Below are 16,674 nucleotides of genomic sequence, written 5' to 3' on the forward strand. Positions count from 1 at the left end.
ATTTTATTTCACCGATATTTTTTCAAGCCGGAAAAAGTATATATATATTCCAATACTTATTAAGATTTGTGACATACTGGTACAGATCTTAAGGTTCAACAAGGGTAGCAGTCTCATCTTCTACTCCTTAGACCTTAACTTTATTTCACCAAATCAAAACAAAATTACAAAAGAAAAACTACATTTTTTAAGATGATCTTTTTATTGAGAATCACTTCCTCAAGCAATTTTTGTCTTGGAATTAGCAGTCTCAAATTTCTCCACCTTTTATTATTTGCACAAGTTTCTTTTGAATTTGATAAATAATTCATTTATAATTTGTGCCTCAAACTTTGGAGATAAGAGAGGCTCCATTGCAGCTCTTGTGTATGTGGCTATGAATTCAGCTCGTATATTTCCATCAAGAAAAGAATCATCACCACATTCACTTACACCCTCATCCCTAGGCACGGTGAAAACCTCTAATCTTTGAAGAAACAAAGACTCTTCTTCCTTAATCAAATGCCTAATTTCCTCAATTGTAGGCTCATAAGTTGGTATGTTAAAAGAGTCCAATTTTGCTTCTTCAATCAAACCCTGCAATGTATACCTTATTCTTAATTATAACATGTTTAAGGTAAGCTTTGTATACCTTCTTGAAACTGCTTAAGGTAAGCTTTGTATACCTCTGAAGGGCTTGAGCTAACTATGTGACAGTTTCCCTTGTTAAGTGATTTTGTCTCCTTAGTCAAAACCCAAATAACAACGGATCATATAACCAGAATATGATAAATAAACTCAAACATCAAGGTGTTCAATTCGATTTGTTTGTTATTTTCATTTTTAAAATGGATTTTTAATATTCATTATAAAAATATCGTTTTGCTTTGCTTTTCAACATCTTTTTAAATTTTAAAATTCCCAACAAGAAAAAATAAAGTGAAATAAATTTGAAAATTAACGAATCACACAATTTTGTTGACTGTAACATCTCAATCAGCTTAGAGGGGGAAAAGGAAAAAAAAAATCATTTTATTTAACCTGAGAGAGCCAGTGTTGGCAGAATGAAAAAAGTTTATGGAATTAGTGGAAAGAGCCTCCCATGAAAGGATCCCAGGGTAGCATTAATAAAGCATGAACCAAATTCATGCCCCTTATCTTCTTCCATTCTTTTATAGAAATCAGGAAGTGACTTGAAGATGGTATTGAAATCGTTTCCAAATAAATCATTGAGATAAAATTGGAACGTGGGTGGTTCACGATTCAAGCGAGTGCATGCGGTATCAACAATATCAATAATATTTGATGTCACAAGAAGTGTATTTGGTACTACAGAGCAACCTAAATCTGCCACTTTCATGCAGTTGGAGAAGAATATCGATACAGTCTTGTTATAGTTTCTTGAAGTATTGGTTTGGCTTTAAGCATTAATTTTTTCTGCATTAAAATCAAAGTTAGATCAATATATATAGAAGGAAAGGAAACAAATTAACATAAAGTTATTAAAAGATATATAGTATACTTGGAACGAGGAGTTGTTTGCATAACTCGATTCTCCCTTGCCACCATTCACGTGAAGCAATGGCTCTCTTCCATTTGATGCACCCAATGAACCCATGATTAATGTCTATCAAGTATCACCCTCCGACCGCTGATATCTATATTGCACATCAACATTAGCTTGAGACAATCTCACCGGGTTTGTGGGAAATAGAAAGGATAAAATTAACTGTCAGATAGAATTAGATGAAAAAAAAATAGTGGACAAATTTCTTATCACGTATTGTTTCTTAGAGAAGAAAGTTTATATAACGACATATGATCGACTTTTATCCAATCCCAATTCATAATATATAATTCATAATATATAATAAGTTTGTTGAATTTTAAAAAATTTAAATAATATTATAAAATTATTTAATATCGTTATATATATATATATATTAATATTATTTTTTTAATTTTGAGAGACTTGTTGTATTTTAATACACTAAGTCAGAAAATAATTCCACTCAGAAAATTTTAAACAGGGTGGATGAAAATTTAACATGAGTTTTTTTCCTAAATAAATCATTTACTTATCTAAATACAACAAAATCTTTATATTATTATGTTAATTCTTTGAGTTTTATCAAATATTTGAACGAATCAAATTATAAGTAAAAATAAATAAATACTATATATTTTTAATTATATTACGATGCATGTACACTAAAAAAAAGTATCCCCAATAACTTAAATGTAATCTTTTTTCCTTGTTTTTAACCTATCTTCATCCATTCAAATTATTCCTCCACTCTTCCTTTCCTTTTTTTTTTTCTTTCACACTTGTCATTATTACCTCTTTCGTTCCTTTCCTATTCTTCGTTGACACTCTTCATTCCCTTCTTATTAATCTCCAGGGATGCTATTGTTTCTCTTCTTGTTTGGTTTTTGCTTCCCAGACAAACACTCACGTGTGATAACAAGTATATATGTCTCTCTTCTAATGTTCTGGACTATTATCAATTCGATTAGAGTATTGGATTACTAGGTATCGATTTAGTGAGTCAGCAGTTATAAATTTGTTTACAATTTTGAACATACAACATTTTTTCAAAATTTTCAAAATTCAGTAGAAACAACCTTAAATTTAAAATATATATTATTATTGTACAATAACAAACATAAAAAATCTAATACATATAGAAATTAGTTAAGGAAAAATAAAAAATGACAATAATTTTATTATCTCAAATTTTAAGATGAGGCTATTCTTGATAAAAAAAAAACAAATATATAAAAAAATAGAAATGTAAGGTATAAATTAAAACTTTTCATATTTGTGATGTTTATCAGGAAAAAAATAAAAATGCATGACTCACCCATTGAGAAACACGGATGAACAATATAAACATAATTCTTGAACTGTATTATTTTTCATGAAGAGATAACAAATGCACAAGTGATTTTGTGATAGATTTAAACCTTGTCTGAACTTCTGTATATGAGTCATGAAACTTTGGTTTGTTCCTTTATTAATTGGTATTTGTAGTTATTTATTATTTTAGGCTGATTGTGTTTTTAATTTTTTTGTTCTATTTTTAATGTTGTAGGTTGATTGTATTTTTGTTTTCTTTTCATTCTATTTTTTATATTTTCATGTTGATGTATTTTTTTTTGGGGATTACATCTCGTAATACCTTTTGTTAATATATCAGTCTCATCTTATTTTGAAAAAAATACAAAAGAAAAACTACATTTTAAGATGATCTTCTATTGAAAAACACTTCTGATTTCTTCTAGCAATTTTTTCCAGGGATATCATCAAATTAGCAGTCTCAAATTTCTCCACCTTCATTATTTGCACAAGTTTCTTTTGAATCCTGATAAATAATTCATCTATAACTTCTGTCTCAAACTTTTCAGATAAGATATGTGGTGATGAATTCAGCTCTTACATTTCCATCAACAAAAGAATCATCACCACATTCACTTACACCCTCATCCCTAGGCATGGTGAAAGCCTCTAATTAATCTTTGAAGAAACAACGAGTCTTGTTTCTTAATCAAATGCCTAATTTCCTCAATTGTATATAGGTTCATAGGTTGGTATGTTAAAGGAGTCCAATTTTGCTTCTTCAATCGAACCCTGCATGCGCAGTGTGTACATTATTCTTAATTAATTATAATGTGTTATATTTACCTCCAAGTACTTAATTAATTAATAATCAATAAAAAAATTGTTATTTACTTCCAAGAGCATATCATTGAGTGTTAGGTTAATTATACTTCCCAAAGGCTTTTTGAAAGAGTTTCATGTTTCAAGTGGAAGGTAACACCAAGACCATTGCTCCTCCAGGCGTTATTTCAGAAATGATTTAAAACCTTCTTGAAACTGCTTAAAGTAAGCTTTGTATACCTCTAGAGGGCTTGTGCTAACTAGGTGACAGTTGCCCTTGTTAAGTGATTTCTCCTCCTCAGTCAACCCTAATAATGGATCCTATAACCAAAATATGATAAATAAACTTAAACGTTGGGTGTTTGATTTGCTTACTATTTTGAGCATTTTTCATTAATTTTTGACATGTATATATATTTTTAGTACTAACTATAAAATATTTGTTTTTTTAACTTTGGCTTTTATCACCATTTTTAAATCCCTAAAAGAAAAAAAAAGGTGAAAACAATTTGACACTTAATTAAATGTTAGAAATAAAAACACAAAACAAACCAAACACAGTTTTATTTGACCATAACATCTTAAACAAAGGGGAAAGAAAAGCAAAAGAATTAGTTTATTTGACCTGAGAGAGCCAGTGTAGACTGTTGGCAGATAGAAAAAAGTTTATTGAATTACTAGGAAAGAGCCTCCCATGAAAGGATCCTGGGGTAGCATTCATAAAGCACGAACCAAGCTTGTGACCCTTATCGATCTTCTTGCAATCTTGTATAGAAATCAGGAAGTGATTTGAAGATGGTATTAAAATCGTTTTCAAATAAATCATTGAGATAAAATTGGAATGTGGGTGGTTCACGATTCAAGCGACTGCATGTGGTATCAACAATGTCAATAATATTGATGTCACAAGAAGTGTGTATTTGGTCCTACAGATCGAGCAACCTAAATCTGCCACTTTCATGCAGTTTGGAGAAGAATATCGACACAGTCTTGTTATAGTTTCTTCAAGTATTGGTTTGGCTTTAAGCATTAATTTAGTTTGACTTCAACAAGAATGATCTCTACTCTTCCATATCTTCCCAAGCAGTTAGAAACTTAAGATCGCGTAGATTCTCGTAAAATGATTTATTTATTTATTAATTAAAAAACTTAATTTTATGGAATTATTTTGATTTTTTCTTTCTTATCTTTAGGCAACAGTTGATTTCCCTTCGTTTGATTTTTTTCCTCTCATAGGAGGATCCAGGTAAAACTATAAGCACAACTCTTTTTTTATTAAACTATAAGCAGAGTTAGGATATAAGGAAAATATTAAAGAGTTAGGATATAAAGAAAATATTTCATGCTATAAAATTTTGGCTAAATTATACTCCTCTCGGACCAATATATGCTGGATGATCCAGACGTTATGCAAACAACTAGTAATCATATATATGATATATCATATCATTATCACCAGTCAAAATGTAAGGTTCATAGACCCAATGACCCGTAAATATTTGAATTCTTGAGATAAATAACCCCTGATCATGCAGAAATTCTAATATAGAAGAGCCGAGTCCAATGACAGCAGCAATATGGTATTCAAATGAACGCGTGGATCAAGCATACCTTATATATATATATATATATATATATATATTTCATTTAATTTTTTTAACAATATTAACTACGATTTTCATTAGTCCAAAACATTGAAAACTGTTTATTTTAAGACATCATTTGTGTTTGGAAACAAACATAATGCACACCTTGCCCTCTCTAGCCAAAAGATCTGCAAACTTCTGCAATTGTTACCTATATATCTCCCCACTTCCTTGATTTAAGTTTTCAGTATTTATTGAGTTTTTGGAGATAAATACTACTGTTTGTTTAATTTCACAGTGACATGCAACTTGGCTTAGATGAGTTGAATTATTATTGCAGTGACCAATTTTCAAACAAGGCATGATGATTTTACGCCTAGTTGAATTGCAATAATCAATTTTCAAATTAGGCTGCAACTGCAAGGAACAAAGTTGCAGACAGGCAATAATGGAACAGCAAAGGCAGCAGCCATATAATCAAACAAAGAACATTGAACTGGAAAAGAACGTTTCCCAGGCCTACATATGTTAATTAATAGGAACAACTTAGCATTCTAGGCCAAATTAAAGGCATGACTAGACGCCTTCAAGGTTTCAAGGCATGACTGTTCATGTTAAATGGCCCAGCTTAACATCTTATGCGAAATTGATAAATTGAACTCTCTTATGTGAAAAATTCAATTTAAACTCATAATTAGTTTCATGATTCTATATATTTTGCCTCTCAACTTTTTCACACATTTTGTCCCTTATTTTTAAAATTTTGAAAACTGTGTTAATATGTTAAATTACCATTTACTCTATCATCATTAGTTGACTTTAATGTGACACTATTGGCTGTTGACGTATTAATTGTTCTTACGCTGAGATGACATGTAATATCCATGGCGCTGACATGAATTGATGACAATGCCACTAAAAGTACATGTCAAATAATTTATTTTATCTAATTTTGTTAATTGTTGAATTGACTTTTGTTAAGTGAACTAGCATTTAATCTATGTTTTTTTTTCTAATGTGGCTGGAATTGATCTTAAACAGAGCACCGTAGTAACCATTGGTGTTGTAGGATCATGTTAGAAACTTAAATGTTGTTAAGATGACTTTCTATATTATTTTTAGATAAAACTGATTGTAGAAAATATTTTTTTTAGAAAAATTGACACATGTTATATTGGTTCTAATTTGAACCTATGTAAAAAGTATTTTTATAGTGTTGATTTTGCTCAGAGCCGATGTATAACTTCTTTCTGTACCGGCTTAAGCCAAAATTAATGTAAAAATGTGGGTAAAATATTTGATATTCTTTTTACATCGATTTTGTCTAAAATCAATGTTCAAAATATCTTTCAGCACAACCTATGTTCAAGTGTCTTTTAACATCCCTTATTTCAACATTCGCTCAAAACTAATGTTAAAATTCTTTTTCAAAGGCCTTTTTTTTTATCAGTGAAGTGTTGACTATGCAACTAATGGTGGAAAAGTTACCTACAATTGGGGAATGAGAAGAGGTTTGTGACGTGCTACGCTGATTAGTGACAAGAGGTTGCGCCTCTAGTAAAACATTCTTGTCAGAGTGTTGGATGAGGGCTAACAAGGCTTGATATTGTTGTGGTGTGAACTGAAAATTAGAATCATTAGAGGCTTCCACATCCTAACTGCATTACTTGATCTTGTTCCTTTCACTTCACATCTGAAGTGCATTGCATGAACACTTTGTGGCACATGAAAAATCGGATCTAGTCTGAAATCATCAAATACAATTTGAAATTTAGTGGAATAATTTGTTGCTGAAAGTTATCCTTGCTTTTGAGATTTGTTGTTGCGACTTGTGAGTTAGGAATAAACATTAAGCCGGTACATGAAAGAGAAACAAACTTTTACATTATTAGGACTGTTGTGGCAATACATGAATGTTTATATACAGGAAAAGCTAATAACCCCCGACTGACTAATAGAAAACAGTTTTTAACAACCAAACTAACTTAATTGGGTATTATTAACTGAGAAGATATTCTATTTAGCCACATTTCTTCAAGCATTTTTGGTCATGGATATCATAGAAGTAGCACACTCCAATTTCTCCACCTCCATTAATTGCACAACTTTCTTTTGATACATGATGAATACTTCGTTTATAACTTCTTCACCAAACTTTGTGGACAAGAGAGGCTCCATTGCTGCTCCTACGTGCTTGGCCATTTATCTGGCTTTTATATTTCCATCAAGAAATGAATTATCACCACCTTCATTTAGGCCTTCAACCCAAGGCAAGGTTAAAATCTCAAATCGTTGAACAAAGAATGATCCTTCTTCCTCAATCACATGCCTAATTTCTTCAACTGTAGGTTCATACACTGGTATGTTAAAGGAGTCCAATTTTTCTTCTTCAATCAAACCCTGCTGGGTATATATTCATGAATATAATGTGTAATATTTTAAAGACTTAGTTAATTTCAAGAGATACCTAATGACAATTAATGAAAAAATTGTTATTTACCTCCAAGAACATGTCATTGAGTTTTAGACTAACTAATTCGCAACCAATTCTTCTAGGAGTTTCATGATTGCCGAGAACCACCAAGACCATTGCTCCTCCTGGCACAAGTTCCTCCGAACGTGATTTCAGAAACAATTTAAAATCTTGTTGAAACTGCTTAACGTAAGCTTTGTATATCTCTGGAGGGCTTGTGCTAACTATGTGACAAATGGCCCTTGTTAAGTGATTCTGCCTCCTTAGTCAACCCCAATAACACATCCTACAACCAAAATATGAGATATATATATATATATATATATATATATATAATCAATCATTTAGGGTGTACTTGCTTTGTTTACTTCATTTTTAACATGTATATTTTTACTTTACAGCCATTTCTTAATCCCAAAAGAAAACAAAATAAAGTGAAAACCATTGCACATTAATTTAGAAATAGAAACAGAAAACAAACCAAACACAAAGTTTTGGTCGACCATAACATGTTAATCAGCTTAGAGGAAAACAAAAAAGAGATTTGACCTGGGAAAGCCAGTGTAGACTGTTGGAGGAATGAAATAGGTTTATGGAATTACTGGGAAAGAGCCTCCCATAGAAGGATCCAGGGGTTGCATTAACAAAGCATGGACCAAACTTGTGTCCCTTATCTTCTACCAATATTGTATAGAAATTTGGAAGTGACTTGAAGATGGTATTGAATCCGTTTCCAAATAAATCATTGAGATAAAATTGGAATTTTGGTGGTTCACGATTCAAGCTAGTGCAAGCGGTATTGACAATGTCAATAATATTTGATATCACCAGAAGTGCATTTGGTCCTACAGAGCAACCTAAGTTTGCCACTTTCATGCAGTTTGGAGAAAAATCACGATATAGTCTCATTATAGTTTCTTCAAGTATGGGTTTGGCTTTAAGCATTAGTTTTTTCTGCAATAAATTAAAATAGAAGTTAGATCCATGTAGAAGAAAAGGAGACAAATTAATATAATGATAAAACAAGATAGTACTTGTAGCAAGCAGTTGTTTGTATAACTCCTTTCTCCCTTGCCACCATTCATGTGAAGCAATAGCTTTCTTTCGGTTGATGCACTGAATAAACCCACCCACCCACACACACACATATATATATTCTACTTCTACATTCAAATTCTGGAAAATAGAAGAGGAAATACTAACAAGAGTTAGTCTAGCGAAAGAGACTAGTCTCTCGTAATGTACCGAACCAAGTTTAAACCAAGTTTTAAAGAAAGATAGATATCTACAGAAAATCAAAAAAAGAAAGGAAAAGATAAGTATGGATTCAATTCAGCTCCTTTCTCCCACATTCAATGCATCAGATAAGGGTTAGGACCTCCCCACCAACAAAAATTAAAATAAGAACATATATAAAAATTGATATTTAAAAGAAAAAGCACTGTTTCCATTTTGGGATGGAGGCTTATCTTCTTTGGATCCCATACCCTCCATTTTATTACAATATCTTCATCCCCTCGTTATTCAAGTGCTTACGTTGATATTATTATACTCTGTCTTAATCTTTTTTAAGCCCTCCCCAGTCATTGTTGTCAAAATTATTCTATACTACAATATTATATCTTTCCTGTGCACACAAAAAAAATATTATACCTTTCCTTATTATATCTTTCGATTCCTTATCAATCTTCATTGTGTTAGTAAATATCAAATCAGATATGGTTGTATACGTTACAACTCAAGAGCGCACTCTTTTCTTTCACAGACTGGCTCTGTCATTTTATTTTTTCTTTTAAATGATTGTCATTGTCTCTTTTATTTGTCGATTTAAACTCTACTAGAAAATTCAGTAGGAAAAGGTTACTACATATCATGTAGCTACATCTCTTGCTTAATTTTTTACAACGCATGTTTGTTGCTAGTATTTATAGACCCTTCTGGATTGATAATCTGGTTAATTTCACAGGGAAAACTTGGCTTAGATGAGTTTAATTGCAGTGATCAATTTTCAAACAAGTCTGCTGATGATGATGATGATGTTACACCTAGTTTAATTGCAGTCTTCAATTTTCCTATTAGACTGCAACTGCAAGGAACATAGTAGCAGAAAGGCAATAATGTAACAGCATGGAAGCAGCCATTCCAAATTCCCAATTGGTCCCTGGATCTGCGTGAATCAGCCCAACAATTTTAAAATGAAACAAAGAATGTATTTCATGACCTACGTGTTAATAGGCACAACTTAGCATCCTAGGCCAAATTGAAAGCATGCATGAATAGAGACGCCCCTAAGGTTTGAAGGCATGACTCAGTCAAAACATCCATTTACCATACCCAACTACTTAACATGTTACGCGAAATTGATAAATTGAACTCTCACATAAAAATTTTGTTGGGTAATCAACGGCTTCCATAAATAAAATTACTCATACCCACAAAAGATAGTGATAACATACAAATATTACACCGTAAAAAAATAATAACAAACAGAAGAATTTAGCATGATTCGACACCTCTTACCTATGTCTACCTAATCGTCTCAAAAAATACTTTATTATCATAAAAATAATTACAAGATTATAACACACCCCAAATTGTGTATCACCCTACAAACTCGAATACTCTACTCAATAGTCACAAGAAATGACAACTCACGAAAAGACATTTTTCTTTCAATAAAGTGACTTTGATTCACAATCTCTCTTCTCAGACACTCTCTATTTATCGTGAAGATTGTCACCAACTATAATAAATAAGTTCTCTTGAAAGTTGAAACAAAAATAGTTTCAATGCATCTATTCAACTAAGGTTCATCTAATAAAATACAATCTTTCACTTTGCATTTAAGTCACTTAAACCTTGGTGATAAAAATCAAATTTTTAATATGCATGTAACTTATCTTTTGACTTGAAACTCTGCAAATTTTAATAAATTCAAACTCATAATTACTTTCATGATTTTGTGTATTTTTCCTTTCAATTTGTTTCAAGCATTTCCCCTTTATTTTCAATTTTTTCCAAATTGTGTTCATCTGATATTATACTATGCACTTAATTATAAGATTTTATCTCATATTTTTCAAGTAGAAACATAGGTATTACGATTCATTTTTATGATCTGTGACATACTAATATATATATAGATCTTAAGCTTGAACTAGATCAGCCTCTTCTATACGCCTTAACTTTATTTCACCAGAACAAAACAGGTTCACAGAGGAAGAAATTAAAAACTAGTATTTAAATATTCTATTGAGCAACACCTCTTCAAGCATTTTTTGTCATGGATATCACAAAAGTAGTAGACTCCAATTTCTCCACTTCCATCAGTTGCGCAAGTTTCTTTTCATACCTGATGAATACTTCAATTATAACTTCTCTTCCAAACTTTGCAGACAAGAGAGGCTCCATTATTGCTCTTGCGACCTTGGCCATGAATTGGGCTTTTATATTTGCATCAACACCTTCATTTAAGCCTTCATCCCAAGGCAAGATTAAAATCTCTAATTGTTGAAGAAAGAATGACCCTTCTTCCTGAATCACATGCCTAATTTCTTCAACTGTAGGTTCATACACTGGTATGTTAAAGGAGTCCAATTTTTCTTCTTCAATCAAACCCTGTGGTGTACATATTTCTTAGTTATGATGTGTAAATATTTTAAAGACTTAATTAATTTCAAGAGACACCTATTGTTATTAATTGATTAAAAAAATTGTTATTTACCTCCAAGAGCATGTCATTGAGTACTAGGCTAATTATTTCCCAACCAGTTCTTCTATGAGTTTTATTTTTGCCAAGAAACAATAAGACCATTGCTCCTCCTGGCACAAGTTCCTCCGAACGTGATTTCAAAAAAAATTTAAAGTCTTGTTGAAATTGCTTAAGGTAAGCTTGGTATACAGCTGGAGGGCTTGTGCTAACTATATGACAGTGTCCCTTGTTAAATGATTCTGCCTCCTTAGTAAACTCCAATAATGGATCCTACAATTGAAATATGAGTTAAATATAAACACAAGCATTTAGAGTGTTTGATTTGTTTAACATGTTAAAAATATCACCATTTCTTAATCCCAAAAGAAAAATATAAAGTGGACACTATTGGACATTAATTTTGATTAAAAGTTGGAAATTCAAACAGAAACCAAACCATACAAAATACTAGTTTTGGTCGATCATATATAACATCCCAAATTCTTAATCAACTTTCAAGAAAAAAGAAGAAAGAATTTAGTTTATTTTACCTGAGAAAGCCAGTGTAAACTGTTGGCGGAATGAAAAAGGTTTATGGAATTATTGGGAAAGAGCCTCCCATGGAAGGATCCCGGGGTAGCATTAATAAAGCATGAACCAAACTTGTGTCCCTTATCTTCATCCAATCTTTTATAGAAATCAGGAAGAGACTTGAAGGTGGTATTGAAATCATTTCCAAACAAATCATTGAGATAAAATTGGAACGTGGGTGGTTCTTGATTCAAGCGGGTGCATGTGGTATCAACAATGTCAATGATATTTGATATCACAAGAAGTGTATTTGGTCCTACAGAACAACCTAAATCTGCCACTTTCATGCAGCTTGGAGAATAATTGCTATAAAATCTCGTTATAGTTTCTTCTAGTATATGTTTGCCTTTAATCATTAATTTTCTCTGCAATAAAATTAAAGTTAATTAGATAATTAATCTAGAAGTAAAGTAAATAAATTAATATAAAGATAAATGATATATATATATATATATATATATATATATATATATATATATATATATATATATATATATATATATATATAGTACTTGTAGCATGGAGTTGTTTGCATAACTCCTTTCTCCCTTGCCACTATTCATGTGAAGCAATAGTTTGCTTTCCATTGATGCACCAAATGTCTATCAAGTATCACTCACTGACTGCTGAGATATCATACTTCAAAATTAGCTTGAGACAATCTCACCTTTGTTAAGATATTGAGAGAATAAAACTAAAAGAGAGATAGGATCGAAAAGATGTGTTATTTGCATCAATAGAAATATATATAATAGCGAAAGAGATGGAAACTTCACAATAAATAATTTTGGATCAAATGCCAAGAATAGAAACTTCATAACAAATGCATGTTAATTACTTTAGTTAAGATAGTGATTATCTCATTCTTATATATGACACTAGATGAGTTATTTTATAATTTTTCAAAAAAAAAAAGAATTCATTGATAATGATGTACAAAGGATTGAGAAAGATCCTTGCAAGATAGATAGCTATTAAATTTTATTATTAATTTTTTATTTCATTAGTATGCTTGTTATTGTCGTTTAACTAAAATTAGTGACAAACGTCCATGTTTTTATATGTGGGAAAAGAAAACATGTTGGTGAAGCACATTCAATGTCTTGTCTCCCATTTAGTAATGAGAATAGCTCATCCTAAACTTTGCATGATTATGTCTGATCTATTTTATAAAATTAGTCTAAGTTTGATCTTTGATAGGACATTTTTAAAAGTTTGATATAGTCTATTAGTCTATTTTAAAGTCTACTTTATATCATCTATTTTGAAAATATCACCAAAAAGGAATCTATTTTGAAGAAAAAAAGTGTTAAAAAAATAACTCTCCGAACCAATTTTTATTATGTTATATAAATAGCTATTTTTTTTCAGATTTATACTTGTGAGATTTCTTTAAGTCGGTCAAGTTATTGAAATGTGGTGAGGCTTTTATACTTATGAACTGAAGCAGCTAGCTACATGTTCTAACATTTCAATACTTTGAAAAACAAACCAATACCAAGCTAACTTTCAAATCCATTCTTAAATATAAAAAGTAGCATTAAGAAGGCGTGAAGTGAGATGGGAGATTCAGAATTATGTTACGGACTTACGAGAATGCATATTGAATTATCGATAATAATAATTTGATTTTTATTTTACAAATTTATTTTACTTTAGTATACATTATTAATATATTAAATTTATCTAAATCATTAATTGTATAATATTATATAGATACATAGGCTAGTTTATCCGGCCTAATAACCTTTTTGATAAGCCTAAATCCAACCTATTTAAATAAATGATTTTTTAAATTAAATGATAAGCCTTAAATAGATCAAACCGTCTATTCAACAGGATAGGTCATAGGCGACTTTTGTCATGGTCTGACAATTATAAAATATTTGAGTATGATACATCAATAAATATGTATAGATAAATAATATATTTCATTTTAGTTTTAGGGTATTTCATAATCTTGACCATACTAAACATGACTTTTCTTTATTCCAACTGTACCCAAAAATACTAATCCCAAAAATACTAATCATGACTTGTGGCTTGTGAAAATCGATAAATTATTGATTTTTTTACTTATCATGTTGATATATCATATTTAGATATATTTAATGTTCTTCGGTTAACAAATTTATTAAACTTTATCGAGGTCTTTTAATATATGTGAGTACATATATACTTTAATTATTGGACATATTAATAATTTTTTACCTTTTATATATGATTATAATTATAAAATTTACATATTAGATTTGACCCGCAAAAAATTGTAAAATTGAGAATAATCAGACCGAAATACTAGTTTATATAAAATAAAGAATAATTAGAGATAAAAACTGGAAAAAAAATATAATAAGATATTTATTTTATTATAACCCGATAATCCGAGCTAAATCAACTTTATCTTTTCATTTTTAAAGGAAACTAACTCATTCTTGATGTAATTGATTCAGTTCAAATGGACTAAAAAATTAAAATCCAAATCAAATCTATATAATTGAATTTAATTGATTTGAATTTAATTTTATTCTAAATTTAAACGTATTCAACCTATAAACACGCATGATGTTTGTCCTTGATGCAGGAGGGATGAGTCAAAAATAGCGCCAATATATAGTATATATAGTATTTTAAATGAAGGCATGAATCAATCATATATAGTATTTTAAATGAAAGCATGTTATAAGTTTGATCTTTAGAAAAAAAATGCTTTTAAGGACAATGCTTCTAACTCTGCCATGCTGGCCAATATATCATTTGAAGTTTGATAAACAACTCTCTTCTACCTCCAATGAGCTGACTTTGCTTCTAGTTTCTTTAACTTGTTAAGAATATGATATGATTAAAGACTGCATTTTAGTGTATCTTGTGGTGTTTTTTTTTTAATATGAAATGAATTAATGTACAATATTATGTTATGATTCCAAAATATCTATTGAAATGTGATTTCTTGTTATTCTGTAAAGTATCATGATTGTTTTTTTTTTAATATTTTTAGATGCCACATCAACTTTGAATATTATTTTGTTATAGAAAGGAATCAGGATTAACTAGTAATTACTGATTATTGAAGGTCCGTGATAGATTAGTGACGGATTAGATTGTCACAAATCAATGGTGGATTTCAATTCATCACAAATATGTGAGGAAAGTAAGTCATTCACTGATCAAGTGACATATTTATATCTTCTCTAATTTGTGGCGGACGTATAGATCTACCGTCAATTTAATATTTATTTTTTATTAAATAGTGACGGATTATATATATCTAGGACGGACTGTTTTCCTTCACAATTTGTGACGGCCAATAAAATCCCTCACAAACGGTTTGCCATGGCAATTTCAGTGGTGAATTTATGTCCTTCAATAGTGACGGATTTTTGACTATTTTATGATGAATATTATCCCTCATAAATTTTGTTTTCTCTAGTGGTGTTATAACTACAGATAATGAAAATAATAAATTGACAAGATATAAGAGATTTTAAAAATTCCTAAAAATGATTTTGTCAAAAAAAAATAGCTAAAAATATACCCTCGAGGATGACAGTAAAAAATACTCAGAGTTACAAGTATATTTAAGATAACTATTTTAATTTATATATATTGAAAGAGTTCTTTTTTAACAAGATTAACCACGATTCTAATCAATCCAAATCAATATTTGTGTTTGGAAACTACGTTGTGAGATATTGATATCTCCTTGTTGTGTCAGAAAGAGTTAGAACTAACATGTAGTATAACGCACAGCATTAAGCAAGAAAGGATGAGAAAAGTCTTACAATTAAATTGAGTCCTGCCTTGCTCTCTCTATTCAAAACACCTGCTTCTGCTTTTATATCCTGTCTCTCCACTTCCTTAATGTAAGCTTTCGGTATTTATAGATCGTCTCCTTAATTTGGGTTGATAAAATAACTGTTTAATTTCACTGGTCAACTTAGCTTAGATTAAGTGAATTGAAGTGACAAATTTTCAAACAAAACGTGATGATATTAATTACGCCTAGTTGGATGGCAGTGACAAATTAATTTTCAAACAAAACGTATGACATTAATTACGCGTAGTTGGATAGCAGTGATATTTTTAATTAATCATTGTGTTCAGACCGGGAATGGAATAGCTAGTCAACAGCCATCCCAAACTCCCAATTGGTTCCCGGATCAAAGAAAGAACCTCAGAAAATGTTTCTCAAAAGTAAACTTCTATATATTAATATCTACGTACTATAAAAGTTACATTAAATATAGTTTCTAGAACATCTTGTAGAAACTACCTTGGTTTGGGTTTTAATTTTTTTTAATCAATTTAAACTAAATCAATTCTAGTTGGTTTTCTTTTTAAAAAAAAAAGATAGAATTGATTTAGTTCAGATTATCGGATTGATAACATATAACACATGCAGTTCCACTCTCTACCCAGTCCATGTTCTTAATTACACCCTTTCCTCATCCCTCTCACATGTTCCTTATCTTATCTCTAACCCTTACTTTTGTTAGGGCCCTAAGCGGCTCTATACCAATAGATTGTGGATTTGCGCTGAAAGGGTTTAGGAAATAGTGGGTCATCCACGTGTTGTATCATATGCAGAATCCTATGTATGTTAAATCGAAAGGGTAGAAAAATCGTATTCAGTTGGGATAAGATAGTACTAGGTTAATCATTCAATCACGGTCGCTTGGTTTTCATAAGCAGG

At 30.5% G+C, this 16,674-nt stretch overlaps 2 protein-coding genes across 2 annotated transcripts; both read right to left on the reverse strand.

Annotated features, from left to right (window-relative positions):
- Positions 1 to 7,088: 7,088 nt before the first annotated feature.
- On the reverse strand, positions 7,089 to 15,865 carry LOC100795434 (S-adenosyl-L-methionine:benzoic acid/salicylic acid carboxyl methyltransferase 2). The gene is given in 9 exon segments (XM_003534486.4): positions 7,089 to 7,626; positions 7,727 to 7,930; positions 7,932 to 7,985; positions 8,249 to 8,653; positions 8,734 to 11,317; positions 11,424 to 11,681; positions 11,942 to 12,346; positions 12,494 to 12,607; positions 15,764 to 15,865. Coding segments are annotated over 5 exon segments (975 nt in total). The 5' UTR covers positions 8,848 to 11,317; positions 11,424 to 11,681; positions 11,942 to 12,346; positions 12,494 to 12,607; positions 15,764 to 15,865; the 3' UTR covers positions 7,089 to 7,428.
- LOC121172705 (monomethylxanthine methyltransferase 2) lies at positions 9,701 to 12,268 on the reverse strand. Its single transcript, XM_041005510.1, has 4 exons — positions 11,942 to 12,268; positions 11,601 to 11,681; positions 11,052 to 11,317; positions 9,701 to 9,785 (listed from the first exon to the last, which is right to left on the reverse strand). Exons 1-4 carry the CDS (start codon positions 12,266 to 12,268, stop codon positions 9,701 to 9,703), a joined length of 759 nt encoding a protein of 252 aa, XP_040861444.1.
- Positions 15,866 to 16,674: the final 809 nt, after the last annotated feature.

The sequence above is a fragment of the Glycine max genome, chromosome 9 (assembly GCF_000004515.6).
Source record: "Glycine max cultivar Williams 82 chromosome 9, Glycine_max_v4.0, whole genome shotgun sequence".
NCBI classification, from domain to species: Eukaryota; Viridiplantae; Streptophyta; class Magnoliopsida; order Fabales; family Fabaceae; genus Glycine; species Glycine max.